This window comes from Chanodichthys erythropterus, chromosome 5, assembly GCF_024489055.1.
Source record: "Chanodichthys erythropterus isolate Z2021 chromosome 5, ASM2448905v1, whole genome shotgun sequence".
Classification (NCBI taxonomy): domain Eukaryota; kingdom Metazoa; phylum Chordata; class Actinopteri; order Cypriniformes; family Xenocyprididae; genus Chanodichthys; species Chanodichthys erythropterus.
The window spans coordinates 19,288,824-19,312,216 of NC_090225.1; the positions used below are offsets into that span (position 1 = coordinate 19,288,824).

Below are 23,393 nucleotides of genomic sequence, written 5' to 3' on the forward strand. Positions count from 1 at the left end.
CCTTAACTAAAAAGTACTGTGAATTCAGCACATCCCAAAACCTGTAGTTCACTCTGGATTTCAACCCTCCCCTGTTCACACGCAAACAGCAAAATAGAGTTCCACAGCCACTATTGATTTGTATTTGATTCTACTTCGTCTTACAGTGGTTTGTATTTTCATGGTAATACTTTGTAATGTCCAAATATTTTAACTGTAGTAGGCCTACTATTTAGTTGCCTTCCTTTATCAAGGCACATCTCAAGAATGTTTTGACTGTGATTGGAGACCTGCTGTGCTTATATACTAAATATAATTGTTTAAATCAATTACATGGGTACCTCACAATCCGAAGCAGCAGTCTCTAAAATGTTACAATGCTTAACTTCAGTACTGAACAATAATTTTCATCTGAGCATTGGTAATCATGATTTTTAGGGACAGCTTCTGCCATGATCCAGGTTAGGTTTTAGGTTTTTTAACCCATACTGACTTAATTCATCGGTACATTACAGTAAATTACAAATGGCATGATGAAATCAGAAGCTCAAACATTTCCTAAGATATTAATGTTTTGGAAAAAAAACTAAAAAAAAAAAAAAAAAAACCTGAAATTATCCAGATATGATTTGAACAATTTGAATGATCTTACATTAGTATAAACAGTTATAGCCCCAAATTTAACCAGAAAAGCTTAGTTTGTTTTTAACTTCAAGTTTTTTCAAAAAAACAAAAAATAAACACATGCTTCATGAAGTATTAGAAAATTTGTTTAATATAAAAACTATTTTCAGATCACAAAAAAACAATTAACATTTGTGCAAAGTACAGGCATTTAGTGAGGAATTATTTGTAATTTTAACATATGTACAAATCATCATTTGTTGAACAAGTTGAACAAAACTTAGATGACATGTTGAACATCTGTCATGCAGTGCTTTCATGATGTTTTATGTAATTCAGTAATTACATTAAGATTTTCCTTCTATTCCCCTTATAAGGCACATTATCCTTCAGATTTAATGAAAATGAGTTATGTCAATCCTTTCAGCAATTCAGAACTTGAGGACAGTTGTCACAGTTTAGATGAGAATGACCCAGAGGCAGGAGTGTAGTGAGATACAAGACGCTCTGCTTCTCTCCAGCCACTCAGCAACGCTCCATGCACTGTAGAGAAGAAAGACCCGTGTGTGGCTTCTCCTGCAAATAACACCTGCAAAGGCTGTAAAAACAAAGTGTTATTCATGTTATAAGATATTATAAGTTACGTAATTTAAGGCAAGTCTAAGAATAAATGAAAAAAATCTGCTTACAGCATACAACTTAGAATAACTGCTTGACTAAACATTGACAAACCTTTGAGCCTTTCAGTGGCAAGGGTTCAGCAAGGTTGTCTATATCATATGCTGAGCAACCTTTGGCCGCATAGCTGTAAGATCCGCAGGAATAGGGATCATGGAACCACTGAGATCTTAAAAGCTTCCTTGGTGTAATAGTTGGATTTCCTGAAAAATGTTATAAAAGACTTGACAAGCTATTGGCATTGTTTTATGTATATATAGTTATTTATTTTTAATGGGGTTAAATGTGACAAATTTGCTTCTTTTCTTAAAAAAAAAAAAAAAGCTGTTTATTTACAAGTATTTATTTCATTTTATTTTTAAAGGATTAGTTCACTTTCAAATTAAAATTGCCCCAAGCTTTACTCACCCTTAAGCCAAGGTGTATATGACTTTCTTATTTCTGATGAACACAATCTGAGAAATATTAATAAATATCCAGACATTATATCCTATAATAAATATAATGGCAGTGAGCGGGTCTGGCAAAAGCTAGATACTTGACTTCATAACTTGTTAAATATGGACTTTTTTTTTTTTAATCAAACGCATCGCTTCGCTTCAGAAGGCCTTTATTAATTCTCCAGAGCACGTTTATGATGGATGGATGTGGATTGAAGGAACTTTCTTCAGCTCATTCTCGTTGATCCTCACTCACTGCCATTATAAAGCTCGGATACGTCAGGATATTTATTAATATTTCTCCGACTGTGTTCATCAGAAAGAAGAAAGTCATATACACCTAGGATGGCTTGAGGGTGAGTAAAGCTTGGGCTAATTTTCATTTCAAAGTGAACTAATCCTTTAAGTCAACATTTTGCATGTGGTCTCAGATTTTTTGGACCTCATCAAACAATTTCCTATCAAGCTATAAAATGTAATTTACCAGTAAATACGCGAAGGAGCTGTGTGACACTGTGCAGCACTTCAAATTCCGACAGAGTTTCCATGTACTCAGATTCCCGCCCCGCAATCCAGCCACAGAGCACATGTCCATATCTGCACGACATCAGAAAATCATATTCATAATGGTTTAAACAGCAGTATTGGAGAAAATTCCATAATTTTTACCTCTCTGTGGGCTTCAGCACAGTGAATCCAATCAACTTTCTAATCCAGGACATCTTCACATCTGAAACAACATCAGCAAGATGGGTTTCGTCCTCCCATACAAGGTAGATCAATTCACAGTCTTCATCCCAGAAAGGCTGCTCAAACTCAAGAAAGATCTTGTTGTTGGTCCCAAAGCCCATTCTCTGGATTGAGTGCAATTTGTGCAGTGGAAAAGTTGGGCTCAGAAAAGTGTTCTGGTGCTTCTTCAGGTATCCTGTAATGAAATAGCACATCAGATGAGTTATAGGCCTTGCAGAAAGTTACAATAATGTTACAAAGCGACAATATTAAAATTATTTCTTTTCATTCATATAATAGCATGAAAATTACATAATATAAAAAATATTACCTTATATTAAAACAGTGTTTTATGCAATAATGAAAATAAGAGAAAACCCAATCAGTCATCTGACTTTGTATATCACACAAAAATGAGAGCAGTGCTTTTTATTTGTTCTCAGTGTCTTACTTTCAAAAGCATCTTAGATTAAATTGAATAGTAAATAGCATAATGTAGTATACAAATGAGTATACAAGTCATACTGAAGCTGAATGTAGTATACATACCGAGTGGGACGGTGACAATAACATGGTCTGCTGCAAATGTCTCTCCATTAACACATTCAATCATAATGGGGAATAACATTCCTTTACTATCTGGTCCATTCTTGGTGTAGTTCCAGTGAATGCACTTCACTGGCTTGTTGTACAAGACTATGTCACTGGGAAGTTCCTTCATCATGTGATCAATTAAACCTTCATAACCTCTAGGGGGGAAAAGAGTGCATGAACACATTTAGAAAACATTACAAGATTCAAGAAAGCATTGTAGGACTTGGATAATTGAGACACTTGATTCAAAAATGTAGAAGAAAGGCACTGAGACTCTGATCACTCACCCTGGGAAAGTGCAGTCCAGTCCTGGAAGAGTCTTATACATGCCAAAGGCTCCAAGGCCAACATCATCCATTGTGTGTGTTCCGCTGACACAGCACTCCAGCTTGAGCAATGTGTTTATCATGGCCATTCTTATCGCAAAGTTAGCCTGGTCCTCCTTCCACTCCTCCGGGGCCAGCCGTTCAACCTCTGCCTTGATAAACTCCCCAACACTCGGCAGAGGTTCTCCACCACTGTCATGGAACTGCTGGCTCCTTTCCAGTAAGTTCATGAAAAACTCCACCGCTGGCCCCATCGTCTCAGGCCCCAGTTTCTGACCTGAACTGGTAAACCAGTTGGGAACAAACAATGGATGACCACCAATGTCAATGGCCTGGTTTTCTTCAGACATTGATTCTTTGTCAAGGAGCTGGTAGTCACATGCCAAACGAAACACTGGGTTTTCTTTTGATGGGCCATGGATCCAGTTGGCACCAATCTCTACGATGTTGTCACCTTGAACAAAAGAAAAAATGTGGTACATTCAAGTCTTGGCAACAAACAAAAAAAATCACTGAATCACTTGTGTCTTAATAATGAGACATGTTGTAACACTTACTTTGTAGAAAAAGTTAGCACAATGAAATGCCCGTCTTTTCAGCAAAATGCAAACATTAAAACGATTATAACATGAAACAGCAAAAATATGAAAGGTTTTTTCTTTTTTCTTTTTGTGGCCAAGAAATATTGTAGTTAATAAATTATATCAATTTGTAACACTGACAACACATGTGACAACTTGACCTAAACTGACATTTAGAAAACAAATACATTTGTTCTTAAAACATGTATGTTTTAAGAACAAATGTATTTGTATTCAACCCTTCAGTTAAAATGTATAATGCTGCTTTCATTAACTGTTATATAGATGACCTTGCCCAAATGTTTTCCATTGTAGTTCATTGGGTTTACTCATTAACCCTATGAATAAAACTAGACTTTAAGACAGTGTGCCATATTTGCATATACATACATTATATTTAGAAGAACAGATTAATTTTTACTTGTCCAGCAGCTTCATGTTAGTTGTAAAATACATAATTGCAAAATACTGAATAAATATCACTATAATTAATTATACATCATTAGAATCTAAGTATGCTAACCCAATTTCCTGCACATGTGTCAAGAAACTATAAAAGATGCGGTAAGCGAGTCATCCTGTTGATTGTGTTGCGGATATTTAAGAAAAAAAAAAACTTTGTTTCGCTTCATATATTCAGTTTAACAGCTGTGTAACTGAAATGCGCACAACCTGTTTTCCCAGTAATTTTCCTCTGTGAACATGCGCTAAATGGATGTCTGCCAACTTCGTTGCTTTTTAGATTTAAAAAACATCTAGAGATAGAGTAGGCTACACTCGTTCGGTACCACTGCTCTCACTGATGGTCCGAAAGGTGCATAATACATATGCTTTAACTTTTTATTGTTAAATAAAAAGCCCTTTGTGTGTACAGTCGGACGAAATCCTACAGGTGTCCATGTTTTCTCCGTCCTTGCAATAAATGCACATCATTAATTGAGCGTATTTCTACAGTAATATCTATAGTTTGGAACATTTCAGAGGCGGCTAAAATCAGAATTTAATATGGACTGAATGAAGCTCTCTACAAACTTGACATGCAAAGCCGCGCTGACTGACTGACATGTATGCGCGAGAATCACACGCTCAGAACAATAAGTTACTACAGAACATTTTTAACACGCAGAGTAATACAGTCACGATACACATATTCTCACTTTTAACTATGTCTTTTAACCATTATAGTTTTTCGAAGGACAAAAACATGAACTTTAACTACTGGCTTTACATCATGAAGTCAGCTGTCACTTTATTTTGCTCGAGGCCCTGTGCAGTCGCACACTTGGCACAGCCTTTGCGACAGCTCTGCACGTACATACCCAGTCTTCCCGTTCGTATTCTCCCACCGCTTCTTGCAGTCGCTTCTATGATGTGAACATTATGAAAACCGTGTTTTAGTAATTTCTGAGCAGCACCAATTCCCGAGATGCCGCATCCAATTACAAATATTTGAGAATCACGAGCTGAACGTAGTGCCATTGAATTTGTTTGTGCGCGACACCTTCATGGAGGACTGAGCTAACTGCTCAACTGCTCCTGCGCTCAGCGCCCCTCCCCACTCGCGTGAACTGTTCCTCACCCACGAAAACGGCACCTAGACGCTTGTCTCAGAATCATTCTATGGAAATTTGAGGGTCTGAATGGATACTTTATTACAATTATTACGGATCCACTTTAATGCTGCATTTTTGTACAGAACAAAAATGACATCCGATAGACCGGAAGTGATTTGTTTCCGTTAAACACTTGATACTTTTAAAGAAATAAATTGTTCATTTAATATTTTGTTATTTTTTTATGTTGTCTTCATATGTAGGCCTACCCTTAAAAAGTATTGCCGGTCAGTTGTACAACATGCATATTTATTGTTTGTATTCATTTATTCATTTCACCATGATGAATGTTCAGAGCCCAGCAAGCAATTTTATGTCTAAAAGACGTCTATAGCCGTCAAAACACAGCCCTGACGTCTAGGCTAAAACGAGGCAAAATTTGGGATGTCAGTGAAAATCTAATAGATGTCTAACCATAACCCAAGAGTAGACTAGTCATTAATTTATTGTCTAATAGACAGTGAATATTAGTCTAGGCTAAAACAAGGCTGAATTTGGCCAGGGCTGTCAGTGAACATTTAATAGACATTTAACCGCAGCCCAAGTCTAAAGGATTCTTTTCACTTAAATATAACAGGTTCTCATAAATGACATTCCATTCAAACAATTTAAATATAAAGGTTTTATTTAGAAAAAGAACTCAAGATATTACAAAATGAAAAAGAAATAATAAAATTTTATAAATACAATACAATTAATGTGTGTATATATATATATATATATATATATATATATATATAATATATATATATATATATATATATATATAATATATATATTTAAATATGAAACATTTTACAACTTTACAAAAAACAAGTTAAATAAAAAAAGTTAACAATGTTTTTTGGTTTATAAAACAATCTGATTACTTGTTGGTTTTATTAGCATTCTTTAACTCAAACTCTGTTGCTGCTGGAAAGTTCATCTGCCAAATAAGAAAAAAAAATGCATGAGAAAAGCATTGTTGACATAAGGGAGTCATTCTCTTATGTTTGGATGCACACTACTGGCCAATATAGTTCCCATTCAGTCGGTCACGTTCGACGTACGTCGGACAGACCGACGAATAGGAATCTCGCTAGAGAGGCCAATCTACTTAGAGTGTAACTAAGGCGAGCCAATGCACATTGGCATGCAATCATATGCATCAGCTGCTCGCCTTGCAGCGCGGGTATATAATGAGCAGCAGGTGCGTTGCATCTTCAGCTTTTCGCTTCGGAGCCGAACGGTGTTTGTTCCTGTTCTCTGCAAGCGAGTGTCTGCTAGAAGACGAGTCAAGCTTTTTGGTTGAACTTCTCTTTTTTTCCGAGTGCGGGCGAACAGCACAGCACAGCAGCGGGGTCGAAGTCCTCTCTTTTTCTGTTTTTGTTTCGTTTGCCGTTTTTGAGCAAATAGCTGTTTGACAGCGTCAGAAGGCTGTTCTCACGGCCGGTACGGTGCGCTTTTGAGCGCTGAAAAGCCGTTTTTACGGCTGGTAAGAGTGAGCGCCTTCAAAGAGAGAGAAAGCACATGACAGGCTGCACACAATCCCTGTCTGTGTTGCGGTGGCCGTTCCCCTGCGTGCTTCAGCACTTCTAAAAGAGTAAAGTCCCTGAAAGAGCTTACACAAGTAGATTCGCGTCTTTTTAAAGACGACATCCTACTTGTGTTTCTGGATGCGATCGTTCCTGTCCTCACTGACGGCCACGATCACCGTTTCGCATGTCTGGGCGCGTGCTGAAATGATGTTCGTGGGTGTTCATGTTTTCATATGAGAACATGATCACGTCGACACGCCGGTCGTGACTCTTCTTTCTCCGGGAAGCTTGAGTCCCCTCTGTTGTTGGCCAGCTGCCGCTTGTGTGTAAAAGCACAGCCGCGGGTCTGCCCGACACTCTGGGAGACCGCGGAGATCAGCGAGAGCAAACCTCTCGCTCCTCTGCGTGTCGTGTGCCGTCGAGCTGCCGGGCTGCAGCGCGGGTTGTCACGGCAACCCAGCGCTCGCTCGGCGCTCTAGATGCGCGGTTCCCTTGCGTAATGTCCTCTGTAGCGCCCTCTCTGGTGCACCAGAAGAGGTCTACTTTGCTGATATGGCTTGGGTGACATGAGGTTGAGGGGTTCCTTCGGGGAACCAACCCCCTAGGGCCCCTCCCTCTCTAGCGCATTGCAAGCTGTGCAGTTTCTGGATTGGATTGCTGGTCCTTTTAATAGGGGAACCTAGCATTTCATTCAGAGCTCCAGCTGAGGGACAGATGTCGATTGCAGCATCGGAGAGAGTGCTGTTATGCCCTGGAAATGAGGGTGACGCTGCCCACTGTAATGGTGTGTGCTTATGCTGACTCAGATTCAGAGTTTACAGCCATGCTTTCCTGGGTCTTCCAGATGTGCATGGAAAACTTGGCTGTATGGGGGTATATTGGTGCCATAAATATGGAATGCCAAAGGTGCCAATCTGCATAAGTTTTTCCTCTCTCACTACCCTCTTGGATGGGGTGGCTGTACACAGACCACACCCACCCTGCATGTGAGGCCAAGGCACTCTTTTTGCATGAGGGTAGTTCTGTGCTGGGGTTGAGCTGCGCTTGTTGACTAACCGTGATCAAAGTCACGGTGCAGGCCCTCAGCCAGACAATGTCCACCTCCGTGGTCCAGAAGTGCCCCCTGGCTTACCTTGTGAGGTGTGAGAGGTTGTCAAGCTAAATGCTTTCTCAATGCTCCCATCTTACGAGGTGGCCTTTCGGTGACACTGTCGAGGACTGAGCCCAGCGGTTCTCCTCAGTTAGTAGCGGATCGGGGAGCTTCCCATGACAAACCATTGAGTTCCTCTTGGGCCGCCCCTCAGTCTGCTCGTCGCCAAGGGTGTCGTCCCCTGCAAGAAACTCCGGCCCAGCAGGCTCTGCTGTATCCATTGCGGGAAGATGACGCCTCCCATCTCTGCAGCTGTTTAACTGGTTGGTGAGAATCACCCCTGAGACGGGCGACCCAGAGATGGGTGGGGCTGCTCTTCCACCCCTGGAGGAGGGCCAGGTGGTAAATCCTTTATTGGGTTTGTTTCTGTTCCGCCACTGACCCAAGAGGCAGCGGTACCCAAATTTTAAAGAGCAGTTCCTCCATTTCCAGGTCTGAAGAGGGTTTGGAGAGCAGTGGGAGGAGAAAAACCTCACCACTCTCATCCCCCTCTTCTGTCGCCAGTGGACAGCAGCGGGCAGCCAAAGCCTCGACTGCTTCCTCTGTCCATCCGTGGAGCCAGGTAAGTGTTGCCTAGCTCACTGTGACGCCGCTTCGGGCCGCCTCACAAAGAGAGCCCCCCGAGCCGTGTCCCTGTGTTCCACCTCGCTGCCCTGCTGCGGGTACACCTTTGGTCCTGCTTGTACGGTCTCTGCGAGCCGGGTTAGCGCTCCCCAATCCGTCTCGCTGGCTCCTTCGGACCATCAGGGTCGGCTTGTGATTCAGTTCGCCCGGCTTCCCCCCCCAAGTTCAGGGACGTCCTCTTCACTACAGTGAAAGATGCCGATGCCCCTGTCCTGCGTGCAGAGATCGCAGTCCTACTGGCGAAGGACGCGATAGAGCCGGTCTCTCCAGCCGATTTGAGGTCGGGGTTCTACAGCCCCTACTTTATTGTACCCAAGAAAAGCGGCGGGTTACGACTGATCTTGGACCTGCGAGTTTTGAATCGGAGCCTCCACAAGCTACCATTCAAAATGCTCACGCAGAAACGCATTTTCGAGTGCATCCATCCCCGAGATTGGTTTGCAGCGATTGACCTGAAGGACGCGTACTTCCATGTTTCAATTCTTCCGCGACACAGGCCATTCCTGAGATTCGCGTTCGAAGGTCGAGCATATCAGTACAGAGTCCTACCCTTCGGGCTGGCCCTGTCTCCCCGCGTCTTCACGAAAGTCGTGGAGGGAGCCCTTGTTCCCATGAGAGAACAGGGTGTTCGCATTCTCAACTATCTCGACGACTGGCTCATTCTAGCACAGTCCCGGGATCAGTTGTGCAAACACAGGGATTTGGTGCTCAGACACCTCAGCCAGTTGGGGCTTCAGGTCAACTGGTAAAAGAGCAAACTTGCCCCGGTGCAGAGGATCTCTTTTCTCGGTATGGAGTTGGATTCGGTCGAGCAGATAGCACGCCTCACAGAGGAACGTGCTCGGTCAGTGTTGAACTGTCTGAATACATTCAATGGCAGGACAGCGGTCCCACTGAAGTTCTTTCAGAGGCTCCTGGGGCATATGGTGGCTGCTGCGGCTGTAACACCGCTCGGTCTGCTTCATATGAGACCGCTTCAGCACTGGCTTCACGGCCGAGTCCCGAGATGGGCGTGGCAGCGCGGCACATTCCGGGTGCCAATCACTCAGGAGTGCCGCCGAACCTTCAGTCCGTGGTCGGACCCCTTGTTTCTTCGGGCAGGAGTGCCCCTAGAACAGGTGTCCCGGCATGCTGTGGTGTTCACAGATGCTTCTGCCACCGGCTGGGGTGCCACGTAATACGGGCATGCAGTCTCAGGGGTTTGGACGGGACCCCATCTGCATTGGCACATCAATTGCCTCGAGTTGCTGGCAGTACGCCTTGCTCTGAGCCGCCTCAAAGGCCTGCTTCAGGGCAAGCATGTACTGGTCCGTATGGACAACACTGCGACCATTGCGTACATCAACCGTCAAGGTGGTCTACGCTCCCCGTCGCATGTCGCAACTTGCCCGCCATCTCCTCCTGTGGAGTCGGAAGCATCTGAGGTCGCTTCGCGCCATTCATGTCTCCGGTGTGCTCAACCGTGTGGCCGAGCTATCATGAGCTGCGCTGCCAGGAAAGTGGCGACTCCACCCCCAGGTGGTTCAGCTGATCTGGAGAGAATTCGGAGAGGCTCAGGTAGACCTGTTTGCCTCACCAGAAACCTCCCACTGCCAGTTGTTTTACTCTCTGACCGAGGGGACACTCGGGACAGATGCACTGGCTCGCAGCTGGCCCCGGGGCCTGCGCAAATATGCGTTTCCCCCAGTGAGCCTACTTGCACAGACCCTGTGCAAAGTCAGGGAGGACGAGGAGCAGGTCTTGTTAGTTGCGCCTTACTGGCCCAACCGGACCTGGTTCCCAGAACTCTCACTCCTCGCGACAGCCCCTCCCTGGCCCATCCCTCTGAGGAAAGACCTTCTTTCTCAGAGACGGGGCACTCTTTGGCACCCGCGTCCAGACCTCTGGAAACTCCATGTCTGGTCCCTTGGACGGGATGCGGAGGTTCTAGGTGACTTACCCCCTGAGGTACTTAACACCATCACTTCGGCACGTGCACTGTCTACGAGACGTGCTTACGCCTCAAAGTGGAACCTGTTCGTCGAGTGGTGCTCTTCTCGCCGGGAAGACCCCCGAAGATGCTCGATCAGAGTCGTGCTTTCCTTCTTGCAGTAGGGTTGGAGCGTAGGCTGTCCCCCCTCCACCCTCAAAGTCCATACTGCTGCTATATCCGCTTACCACGACCACTTAGATGGCAAACCTGTTGGTCAGCACGACCTGGTCATCAGGTTCCTTAGGGGGGCGAGACGGTTAAATCCTTCTCGTCCCCTCTCCATACCCTCTTGGGACCTCACTCTGGTGCTGAGAGCACTTCAGATTGCTCCCTTTGAGCCTTTGCTGTCAGCAGACTTAAAGATTCTGTCTATGAAGACTTTGCTGCTGGTGGCATTGGCCTCCATCAAGAGGGTAGGGGACCTGCAGTCATTTTCGGTCGACGAATCGTGCCTGGAGTTCGGGCCGGGTGATAGCCACGTGGTACTAAGACCCCGGCCAGGCTATGTGCCCAAGGTTCCTACCACTCCCTTCAGGGACCAGGTGGTGAGCCTGCAAGCGCTGCCCTCGGAGGAGGCAGACCCAGCCCTGGCTTTACTCTGTCCAGTCCGCGCTTTGCGACTGTACATAGACAGAACCTAAAAGCCTCAGGATCTCAGACCAGCTCTTGTCTGTTATGGAGGCCAGCAGAAGGGAAAGGCTGTCTCCAAGCAGAGGATGGCCCACTGGATAGTGGATGCCATCGCCCTGGCTTACCAAGCTCAGGGCGTGCCCTGCCCGCTCAGGTTGCATGCTCACTCCACGAGAGGTGTCGCATCCTCCTGGGCGCTGGCTCGTGGCGCCTCGCTGACAGATATTTGTAGAGCTGCGGGCTGGGCGACACCTAACACGTTCGCTAGATACTATAGCCTTCGTGTCGAGCCGGTCTCCTCCCATGTTCTCGCCACAGGTCAGAGGCACGGAGAGGCCCCGGCTTAGTGTCAGCTTGCTGCGCTACATGCGCTTCTTTTCTCCAGAGTGTCCCTACGAGGCAGACCCTGTCGAGTCCTCAGATATCCCTTCGGCAGCCGACGTGGCGGAGCGTCTGGCGCCAGGCCTATACTCCGTTGTATCCTTGAGAACCGGGTTTAGACTGGGTTCCATATGTGTGACCCTACGGGGATCCCATATGATTGGTTCCACGGTTGCTCCTAAACGAAGCCTGTGTCTTTCCCTCTGGGAGAACCTACCCTTCATCGGGTTGGAGTCACCCCAGCTCTTCCATATGTAGCACAGCCCTACAGGGTTAGTCCATATGTACTTCTCCACATAACTCCTTCGGGGAAGGATGTGGCTTCCGCAGCGTTCCTTCCCAGCGAAGGGTACGCTTTCCCAGCGTTATCCAATAGTCTCACTGAATGGGTTTTGGGGAACAGCAGTGATCGACTCTCTCTGTGTTAGCCCTGTCCCACCATCCTCAGGCAAGGGGGTTCAGGTGGCTTACAACAGAGCGCTGGAAGGGGGCAGCTCCTGTGGCGCTTTGGTAGGGATTCCTATTCGTCGGTCTGTCCGACGTACGTCGAACGTGACCGACTGAATGGGAACGTCTCGGTTACAAGGGTAACCCTCGTTCCCTGAAGGAGGGAACGGAGACGTACGTCCCGTCGCCACAGTCGCTGTACCCCGCTGATGCTGCCGCCTATCCGGTTCACCTCCTCAGCGAAAACCTGAAGATGCAACGCACCTGCTGCTCATTATATACCCGCGCTGCAAGGCGAGCAGCTGATGCATATGATTGCATCCCAATGTGCATTGGCTCGTTTTAGTTACACTCAAAGTAGATTGGCCTCTCTAGCGAGATTCCTATTCGTCGGTCTGTCCGACGTACATCTCCGTTCCCTCCTTCAGGGAACGAGGGTTACCTTTGTAACCGAGACATTTTTAGGAATATATGGATATATTTTTCAAACATAGCCTGATATCACATTAAAAGAATTTTATTCAACCAGTTCTTAAAAAAAAAAAAAAAAAAAGAGAAAAAAAAAAAGAAAAAGATAAACATTGTGTATCACCATTCAGCCTAAAAACAGAGATAAGTTGACTGGTCAATGTTTGCACGCACACACATACCTCTAATGACCAAGAACTGTGCTCTCAAAATCCTCCTTCTGCAGCAGACCACCCCCCTTCATATTGCATTTTGACATGAAGGAATTTTTTTAAACCCTAAAATATTAAATTTAAGATGGTTAACAGTTGCAGACAAAGATTGACATTTAAAAAATCACCGGTAAAGGAAATGTTTTTTTAAATTTCTGATGGTGTTGTGACCACATGAAAGTACATTTCTGATCTTGTGCTACGTTATGAACCATCCAGACCTCTCAGGTCATCTGGGGCAGGTCTGCTTTCTATCCATAGAGTCAAAACTATGGTGAAGCAGCATTCAGTCTTTATGTACCATATATCTGAATAAACTCCCAGAAAATTGCAGGTCCGTTGCATCTAGGGCTGTAGTCAAATCCACCTTTGTCGAGTCCAAGACAAGGCCAAGTCCAGGACTAGTCGAGACAGAGTCAAAACCGAGTCCAAATGAGACAGTCAAGACAGAGACAGAAAAAACAAAATCCTCTTCAAGACCACATACATAACTATTGATAATTTATGTGATGCGAGAGACAGCATATCTTCTATTCTAAGATAATCATTTTGCATTATTATTTGTAATGATCAAAAAGCATTTTCAGAGTAGCAACACTAGGATCAAATAAGTCCATTTTATTAGGTATAGCAATTTCACTAAAGTCACATAAAGCTGAAGTGCAACTTCACATTTTCTGTCTTTTTTATTATAGTGTAACAATCACATTTTGGGCTACCAATGGAAAATGTAAAAAAAAATAACAAGCAACACAGTTATCACTAAAAAAAAAAAAAAAAAAAAAAAAGACATGTTCCCATTCTTGAACTTATTACTTGTCCTAAAGAATCCATAGTAGGCCTACAAAGTAACTAAAACAATAAACCAGTAGGGTTTTTTGCAATGACGATGAATTTCGATAAATAAACTAATAATTAAGTGTGGATATTACCTGCCTCGTTTTTAAATTCACTTCAGCTGTGGTTCCCAAACGTTTTACAGTCGCGTACCCCCTGAGGTATTTAACATTCTTCTGCTTACCCCCTCTCTTCCACTTAGACTGCTGCAGTCACACCTTTTCCATTAAGGGACAATATTTTTCCCCCTTAAACTGATTGTGCATTAACATGCTTTTTTTACCTTTATAAATGCCTTTATAAAATAAATAATGTTTTAAATTAAAAATTTCAAAAAGAGAAATAAGCAATGATGTTAAAACGAGTTATACTTTTAAATATTACACTAAAACCACCAGTAGGTGGCGGTAAATCACTGTCTTAATGAGTGTGTCATCGAGTCATTCATTCATTCAGTAATGAAGCAAGCGGCGTTCTGCTGTGGCTTTCGTTGGAACTAGAGATGCGGCGATTGCAATTTTATTGGGCGATTCCGATTTTTTTGATAGTGTGATCTACCGATACCTGTTTTTGCCGATTCCGATTTTTTTTCTAAGAACTATAATTGACAGCATATACAAACAAAAATCTACTTTTCTTCAACGCAAAGTTTTATTTTCATAAAAAAAAAAAGAGTACAACAGTAATAAATTAAGAACGTATTAAGAAAGTAATCAAATGTAAAATAAAACATCCAGTGTTATTTTACATTGTTTACCTTAATTTCTGTATTTTTAATATTTACAATAAAAAATACAGAAATTAAGGTAAACAATGTAAAATAAAACATCCAGTGTTATTTTACATTGTTTAACTTAATTTCTGTATTTTTTATTGTAAATATTAAAAACAGATTTGTTCTTACCATTAAAGTTATAAAATGTATTCAGTCAAGAGCAGAAAGTGATTTTCTTTGTCTTTTGATCTTTAAATCAGTGTTTCCCAACTCTGTTCCTGGAGGCACACCAACACTGCATATTTTGCATGTCTCTCTAATCTAGGGATGGACAACTCCGGTCCTGGAGGGCCAGTGTCCTGCAGAGTTTATCTCCATCCCTGATAAAAACTCACTTGCCTATTAACTTTCTACTAATCCTAAAGACCTTGATTAGCTGGTTCAGGTGTGTTTGATTAGGGTTGGAGCTAAACTCTGCTAGATACTGGTCCTCCAGGACCGGAGTTGTCCATCCCTGCTCTAATCAAACACACCTGAGTCAAGTCATCAGCTCATTAGTAGAGACTCCAAAACCTGAAATGGGTGTGTCAGACAAAGGAGACATGTAAAATGTGCAGTGTTGGTGTGCCTCCAGGAACAAGGTTGGGAAACACTGCTTTAAATGACATGACAGACAGCAGCAGGAATATTGGACTGCTGTCCCTTTAAGAGTTTATGAACAGACCCAATACTGTCTCTGTTTGAGACCGAGTGTGGCTTGTTCGCTCAACTAATTTAGGCCATGTTCACACAGCAGCAGAATACGGTTGTCAGTCCTGTATTTGAGTCCTTAATACGGTTACATTCACACACAGTACGGTTATTTATGGGTGTGACAACCGCATTTTATAACCGAAACAATTTTCAGGACTCACCACCACATTCTCAGAATATTCTCGCTGTGTGAACGAAACCGGACTGGACAACTAGTTGTCTGTCACATCATACAGAGAAGCTCTGCTAAGGTGTTTTGCGTGTGGTTTCGCTTTCAGTAACTTAGAGATAGAGATATGACTAGAGATATGAGCAGTGCGTCATGAGTCATCTTAAGGTGTTAGATCCAGTCACTGTTCTCCACCGGAGCGGCTCCAGTCAGTTTTGTGTTTCTTTTCCAAATTCAAATGCCGTGTCATGCGCGAGACGTTGCAAAAGACGTAACACGCGAGTTCAATGGTTAAAGACTCCGTCTAGCGAAGGTTTAATTGTTGCTGTTGGTTAATGAAGTTTGAATGGATAAACTCACAGTTCAATTGGTCTCTTGTCATGTCAAAAGTAATGAGACTTCTGTCATGAAACCCTAAATGGGCAGGCTAATAGGTCCTTAACTCAACTGCTCATAATCACATCATTATCTTTAGGACACAGATGTATTCCTGCTGTATTAGTAGCCAATGAGCTTGCATGTTTAGTCTTCAAATACATGTGTAGCATTTGCCTTAGCAGTGAAGCACGCTGTCAGAAACCCTCCACCTTCCCCAGCTCCACCTGTATAGATCTGCTACGGGTAATTCATGTACGCTATATTGTACAGCAGCAGCATGTCTTTCTTGCTCACAGCAGCGTGTTGTGTATGTATTGGCAGTAGCAAATCCTGTACTTACTCTGCAGCAGCAGCAGCAGCAATAATCAACAGCAGCAGCAGCAATAAAAGCAGCAGCAGCGTAGCAGATGTATTCCGCCATAGCCAAACATATCAACACTGTCATACCCATTACCATGCCAAACACTCAGAGAGTTGTCATGACAGAACTTTTATTCAGCAAACTTTAAATCAATAATACAAATGTAAATAAAAACAAAAATGCACCTATTCTGATTGAGAACAAAGATCAATGGCTGTCTGGCCATTCTGGCGTCCCATACCCACATATCTGTCAGGAGAGGATCGGATATAGTTCTTTATGTTTTTGATGATGTCAGCCTCAGACAATTCTGGATTTGACTGCTGTACAGCAACTGTATGAAGATGGAACAACTTGTATCACTAATTTTAAGATATTATAAACTACAGCATTAATTACAAGATTTTCAGCCACCATCACTCATACTAACATACATAGCAATCCACAAAATAATTAAAGCTCTCTAAACAAGCATGGATAACAACCTAGATCAGTAATCCTCACTATTTCTTCCAAGCAAGCCATACCAGCAGGATAAAGTCAACAAGCAAGTCGCCACAATAAAAACACGCATGGAAATAAACATCTGCCTAGTACAATATGCAATGCATTTAAGCACTGCCATTCTAATAATAGAAAAAACTGTTAAGGTGTACAAGTTGCTTTAAAGGTGGGATAAGTAGATTTTCAAAAACGTTGGACATTGTTGATATCCATTCACTGATGTCCAATTGACGTTGAAAAAACATCAAATTGACGTCAAAAAAAATTAATCAATTTTTTATGTCAATTTGACGTCCACACACTGATGTCCAATTAATGTCGAAAAAAAAAAAACGCCCATCAAATTGACATCTTTTTTTTTGTCAATTTGACGTAATTTTTTTAATGTCAATTTGACGTCCACACACTGATATCAATTTGACGTCAATTTTTTTATGTCAATTTGACATCCACCCACTGATATCCTTTTGATGTTGAAAAAAAAATGTCAAATTGACGTCCATTTGACATCCACACACTGATGTCCAATTGATGTCGAAAAATAAACATCAAATTGATGTCAAAATTGATTGTTCATGGAAACAAAATTGGTCTTATTTCTACCATTAAATCAAACTTTTCTGAGATCTTTTGAAGACTATTCATAAAGACCATAAAAAACAACTGCAATTTTCACACAGTAAGGGTTTTTCCCCAGAAGGGGACAGTATAATCTTTTCACCCCATTAAACGTTTGTCATATGTGAAATGTTGGCAACAGTTCATTAGCAAGCCAGTTACAAAGGGTAAACAGCAGACAAAATCTTTTTGTTTACTCTATACAAGTAATACAAAAGGCTAAGTTCCTAGTTTCCTCATATAACAATATAGTACAAAGTACATAAATCAAGATCGTTAACCCCCTGTGGGACAGATTGTGAAATCACATCGAAAACAAATAAATGACTGTATATTTTACAGATACAGATAAGACTAAAATCATTTTCAAACATTAGTTTTCTACATCTGACCTTTGACCTATTTTTAGGGTGCCATCATGACTGATGCTACTGACGCTGATGACCTTTTTTTTTATCATAACTGACTTTGTCTTATACCTATAGGGTAAATTATTAAACTTCAGTCATTCAAATGCATTAACTGTCTGAAAAGGAGTGTAAAGGTCTTAGTGTTTCAGAAAACATTAAACTTTATTAACATTTGAGTCTAAAATGAACTAAATGCCTTGACAGCATGTGACCTAACATGTGCTAATGTCTCCTTCACTTCCTTGTTGCCAGAAATTTCAAGCACATGGCAAATAGATTTTAATTTGGGATGTCATATTATATTACTTTTTTGTTGTTGTTGAACATTATTATTATATTTTAAATACAATTTTCTTAGTGTCATTTATAAATTACGATGTCCCATAGTGTTAAAATGTAGAGATGCTGTTACACATTAACTAATGCACTGCTGATGCACACAAATGTTCATGTGTATTTAATATAGACTACTGTGTACTATATTTTAAAGGAACACTCCACTTTGAAAATAGGCTCATTTTCCAACTCCCCTAGAGTTAAACAGTTGAGTTTTACCGTTTTCGAATCCATTCAGCCAATCTCTGGGTCTGGCAGTATCACTTTTAGCATAGCTTAGCATAGTTCATTGAATCTGATTAGACCGTTAGTATCTCACTCAAAAATGACCAAAGAGTTTCGATATTTTTCCTATTTAAAACTTGACTCTTCTGTAGTTACACTGTGTACTAAGACCAATGGAAAATGAATACTAATGAACTATACTCTCATTCCGGCATAATAATCAAGGAACTTTGCTGCCGTATCATGGGTGCAGCAGGCGCAATGATATTACGCAGCTTCTCTCACAAATGTCTCCATGGTTGCAAGAAATGCTCCCTGTGCAAGCAGGGGGTCACAGGCGATGCTTAATATCATTGCGCTGCTGCACCCATGGTACGGCAGCACATTATGCCGGAATGAGAGTATAGTTCCTAGCCATATCAGCCTAGAAAATCACAACTTTTCATTTTCTGTCGGTCTTAGTACACAGTGTAACTACAGAAGAGTCAAGTTTTAAATAGGAAAAATATTGAAACTCTTTGGTCATTTTTAAGCGCGATACTAACGGTCTAATCAGATTCAATGAACTATGCTAAGTTATGCTAAAAGTGGTAACGCCAGACCCGGAGATCAGCTGAATGGATTCGAAAACGGTAAAACTCAACTGTTTAACTCTAGGGGAGTTGGAAAATGAGCCTATTTTCAAAAAAAGTGGAGTGTTCCTTTAAGGGCTTGCAAAACAAATTCTTTGGCAGAATGTACTGTCATGCACCTATAGGCAGCATGCAAATGAGATGGTTAGTTCACCCAAAAATGAAAGTTCTGTCATTAATTACTCACCCTCATGCCATTCCATACCCGTAAGACCTTCGTTCATCTTCGGAGCACAAATTAAGATATTTTTGATAAAATCTGATGGCTCAGTGAGGCCTCCAGTGACAGCAAGTTAATTAAAACTTTCAGGTGCCCAGATAGTTACTAAAAACATATAAAACAGTTCATGTGACTACAGTGGTTCAACCTTAATAATATAAAGTGACGGGAACACTTTTTGTGTGCCAAAAAAAGTTTTTTTCAACAATATCTAGTGATGGGCGATTTCAAAACACTGCTTCAAAGCTTTACGAATCTTTTGTTTCAAATCAGTGGTTCAGATCACCAAAGTCACATGATTTCAGTAAACAAGGCTGTGTTATGTATTTCAAATTTTTAATAGTTCACGTTACTTTGGCAATTTGATACACGCTCCGAACTACTGATTCGAAAAAAAAAGATTTGTAACGCTTCAAAGCTTCATGAAGTAGTGTTTTGAAATCGCCCATCACTAGATATTGTTGAAAAGTCGTTATTTTGTTTGTTTTTGGTGCACAAAAAAGTTTTGTCATCGCTTCATAACATTAAGGTTGAACCTCTGTAATAACATGAACTGTTTTAAATATGTCTTTAGTAGCTTTCTGGGCATCTGAAAGTGTTAATTATCTTGCTGTCAATGGAGGCCTCACTGAGCCATCGGATTTTATAAAAAATATTTTAATTTGTGTTCTGAAGATGAAAGAAGGTCTTACGGGTGTGGAACGACATGAGGGTGAGTAATTAATGACAGAACTTTAATTTTTTGGTGAACTAACCCTTTAACATTCAACAAATGTCAAGTGTGCTTGACAGGTTATAGCCAGGGATGGGCACTATTTATGATACATGTATTTCAAATACGTATTTCAAATACAAAATAGTATTTTGTAATTTGTATTTGATCGGGTTGATGAAAATGGCTTTGTATTTCGTATCAAAATATTTTAGTGTTTTGTATTTTTGTATTTTTAAAATACTGTAAAATACTTTGTAAGAAGTATCAGAATTTAAAATCAGGTTAAAAACCTTCCTTTTTAATTTGGCTTTTAATTGAATTACTTTTTTTTTTTTTTTTTTTTTTTTGCTTCATCCTTATGTTATTTGTATTTTGTTATTTGTATTGCTTGTATGGTCTTTCGGTTTTTACTTGAATTATGATGTGATTTGATCTTGAATTATGATATGTTTTATTATTTTGTTTTTTGATCTTGTTCAGCACTTTGGTAGGTTCTACCTTGTTTAAAGCGCTTTATAAATAAAGTAACTTGAACTTGAACTTGAAGTCTACATGATGACATCCTAAAATTGTGGCCTCTGATTGGTGCTCCTACTCAATAGTTTGCAGAGACTTGTTGAGATCAGAACAGAAAATTGATCCATATGGAAGAAGGTGGTCAAGAAACATGCAGGCTGCCAGCTTTCCATCAATTTTTAGCATGAATTGCTTTAATTTTTAACAGTTCATGTTAAGGTTTGGTGTTCATTTTGGTAGCCTAGGCTAGATAGTTTACCAATTTACATAATGTTCTTGAAAACATTACCGAGCAGCAACCCCCTATATTTATGATTAACAATCAAATGATTAATTGGTTAAAATCTAGTTGCTATGAAAACAGGTGCCATGAGTTGTCTTCTTATAAATGACTGGTTTGTCATTGAGTCAGTGTTGCTGATGCAAAGTAGGCCCTTCGTTACCAAACACCAAGTAAATTAAGCGTCAGTGTTAGTTCAGGCAGGCCTCGTAGTCAAGCTCCGCTATCAGCTGATTCTCAAATTCCAACCCCACCCATATCAGCTGATCCAATTTCTATGGACGCCATTGGCAACTCTAAAATAAGGCGTGCTTCCACTGCATGCTGCTTGCAACCCACCTCCTCCCAAGCTCCTCCTTAAACTGTGTATAACTTAATCAGTGTCATTCTGTTGTCATTGATGCATGCTCTGTTCTCAATAGGGGGATTTTGTGCTACTCTTCCAGTTAAAAAATGTGAGGCTGTCCCCAGAAGCTGCTGCTGTTCCCGGTCTTGGCTTTCATGGAGCTCATGAAAGGACGGGGAATTTAGAACAGAGCCATACTGCCAAATTGTAACTTTAGCAAATATGCCAATAAAAAATTGACTAAATTTTGTCTCTTGCAATTTTTGACTTAAGTGGTCCTGACTGAACTAAAGTCATTTGCAAACATTATACTGTTGGTTACTTTAAAACTAACCTTCATCTGGGAGATCACAGGGATATGTGAATATTTGTTCTGTTAAAGGTACAATTTGTGATATTTTTTTCCGCTAGAGGTCGCTAGAAGCCTATTCAAAACAAAGGCGTAGTTTGATGACGCCAAGTTTTAGAGCGGAATCTTGGGACATGTGGTCTCCATCTCAACGGACGGTGCAAAAGAATAGGGATTGGAGTCTGGAAGAACTCATGTTCGTGGATGCGATTATTAACGTTACTGTAGTATGAAGCAGAGCAGGACCGAGTGTTGCGGAAGCTGAACAAGGAGCTGGAGCGATTGATCAACACACGCCTCACGAGCAGCGGGACTTTTATTATGACACAGTCGCCGGCGCCGCTTCCGCTTTTCCGGTCATGAGTTTACGGGAGCTGTCCTTGTCGACAGAACCAGCGGCAGATGGTACACAGTAATTATGTTCCATAAATAAGTAACACAATCCAGCATAAAACGTGCAAGAAGTAAATAAGGAACTGCTTGAAGCAAGCTAGTGGTTTACTGGATGCTAGACACTACTTCTGCATTTGTCCACGGCACTGTTGTCATGTGGTTTCTACGTCAGTAAAGGCGGTAACAAAGGGTAACTGACGTCATTGACAGGCGACTGCACTGCCCCGTGTCACTGTTTAGAATGGGAATTTTCTCATGATTTACAAGTAGTTGAAAACATTAGAGATATTGTTAGTAATCAGCTGGACAAAATATATAACACTAGCCTAGTGGTTTTTGGATATTTTACTGCAAAAAATTACATATTGTACCTTTAAAGCCACAATATGTAAATTTTCGCCTCTAAAGATCGGTAATTCAAAACAAAGGCGAAGCTCGATGATACCTTGATTTCATGGAATCATGGGATGTATTGTCTTCACATCTACAGCCGGTGGAAAAGAATCGGGACAGGTCTCGGGCAGAAATCATGTTTATGGAGAGATTATTAACGTTACTGTAGTATGAAGCAGAGCAGGACCGAATGCTGTGAGAGCAGTAACGAGCCCACTGGAGCGATTACTAATGAGAGACGAGTGCGACACACAGCTCGACACCAGCGGATATTTTATTATACCACAGTCGCTGCTTCCACTTCTTTCGGTCATGTGCACATAGGGTAAAGCAGCGCTGCTTATCATATTAGATTAAATTTGTGTGTTGAAAGTTGTTATAATGCTACACTGTGCGTTCGCTCAGCGGCTACTATGAGACACTTGTTGCACACTGCAGTAAGCTAGATCAATATTAGTCATGGTAAAACAATCGTGGTAAATCAAGAAAATGAGATTCAAACAAAAAAATTTACTAACAGCTTGTGCCAGCGCAAACCCTCTTTTGGTGTTAAAACTACTGTCGGGATTTACTAAAGACACGCAGTATAAAATTAGCGCTGAAAACAAAAATTTGTGGAATTGCGCTCTCATGCTAATTTGCCATGTTAAGTAAATCTGGCCCTTAATGTGTTAAGCGATATAACATGATGAGTTTTCTGTCGATGAATGTGTCCAAACAGTTGCTTCCCTGTCTAATAAAACTCATAATATACAGTACTAAAGTGTCTTTGATGTTTCCATGGTTTTTCAACAAAATAAAATGGGAAAATGAGGGTAATGATGTCATTGGACACAGTGTGTATCCTGATTAAAATTGCTTATTTTGTTTACTTAAGTCAGTGTAATGGTGAAGGGATAGATCAAATGGGCCAACTGATGGAATATTTGCGAAGAAATTTCATGCTCCCTTGTAAAAGTATTTTGTTGTATTTTCAAAATCCAAAAATACAGTAGTTTATTTTGATACATGGTTTGGCTGCTGTATTTTGTAGTTTATTTTGATACATTTAAAATTAAGGTATTTTGTATTTTATTTTAAAATATATTTTGATGTATTTTTGCCCATCCCTGGTTATAGCTACTATTACTAAAGTCAGAAATATTCTTATACTGTTCTCAAAAAAAATGAATTAAAAAAAAACATTTCATGTTGTCAATACAAATATTTCAAATCATTATTTACAAATTAACTAAGATATCATACAATATGATGTTCTGTGGCATAGATGACTGACTC

General features: G+C 41.2%; 2 protein-coding genes across 5 annotated transcripts in view; both read right to left on the reverse strand.

Moving 5' to 3' along the window:
• Window positions 1-794: 794 nt before the first annotated feature.
• On the reverse strand, window positions 795-5,980 carry paox (polyamine oxidase). Of its 2 annotated transcripts, none has more exons than XM_067386453.1 (7): window positions 5,271-5,980; window positions 3,332-3,824; window positions 3,000-3,199; window positions 2,391-2,646; window positions 2,206-2,318; window positions 1,336-1,484; window positions 795-1,201 (listed from the first exon to the last, which is right to left on the reverse strand). In XM_067386453.1, exons 1-7 carry the CDS (start codon window positions 5,428-5,430, stop codon window positions 1,055-1,057), a joined length of 1,518 nt encoding a protein of 505 aa, XP_067242554.1. In that variant the 5' UTR covers window positions 5,431-5,980; the 3' UTR covers window positions 795-1,054. The 2 variants fall into 2 exon arrangements, with proteins under 2 accessions (XP_067242554.1, XP_067242555.1); XM_067386454.1 differs by lacking the exon at window positions 5,271-5,980 and adding an exon at window positions 3,928-5,264.
• A 447-nt stretch (window positions 5,981-6,427) lies between these two features.
• Window positions 6,428-23,393, reverse strand: part of rassf4a (Ras association domain family member 4a) — a 52,222-nt gene continuing 35,256 nt past the window's right edge. For 2 of the 3 annotated variants that reach the window (XM_067386457.1, XM_067386455.1), the window contains 3 exons: window positions 16,364-16,512; window positions 12,936-13,366; window positions 6,428-6,489 (listed from right to left, as the gene is read on the reverse strand). The gene's annotated coding sequence lies outside the window, so the exon portion shown is untranslated. The remainder of the gene's footprint in view (window positions 6,490-12,935; window positions 13,367-16,363; window positions 16,513-23,393) is intronic. The other variant, XM_067386456.1, reaches the window with a different exon arrangement.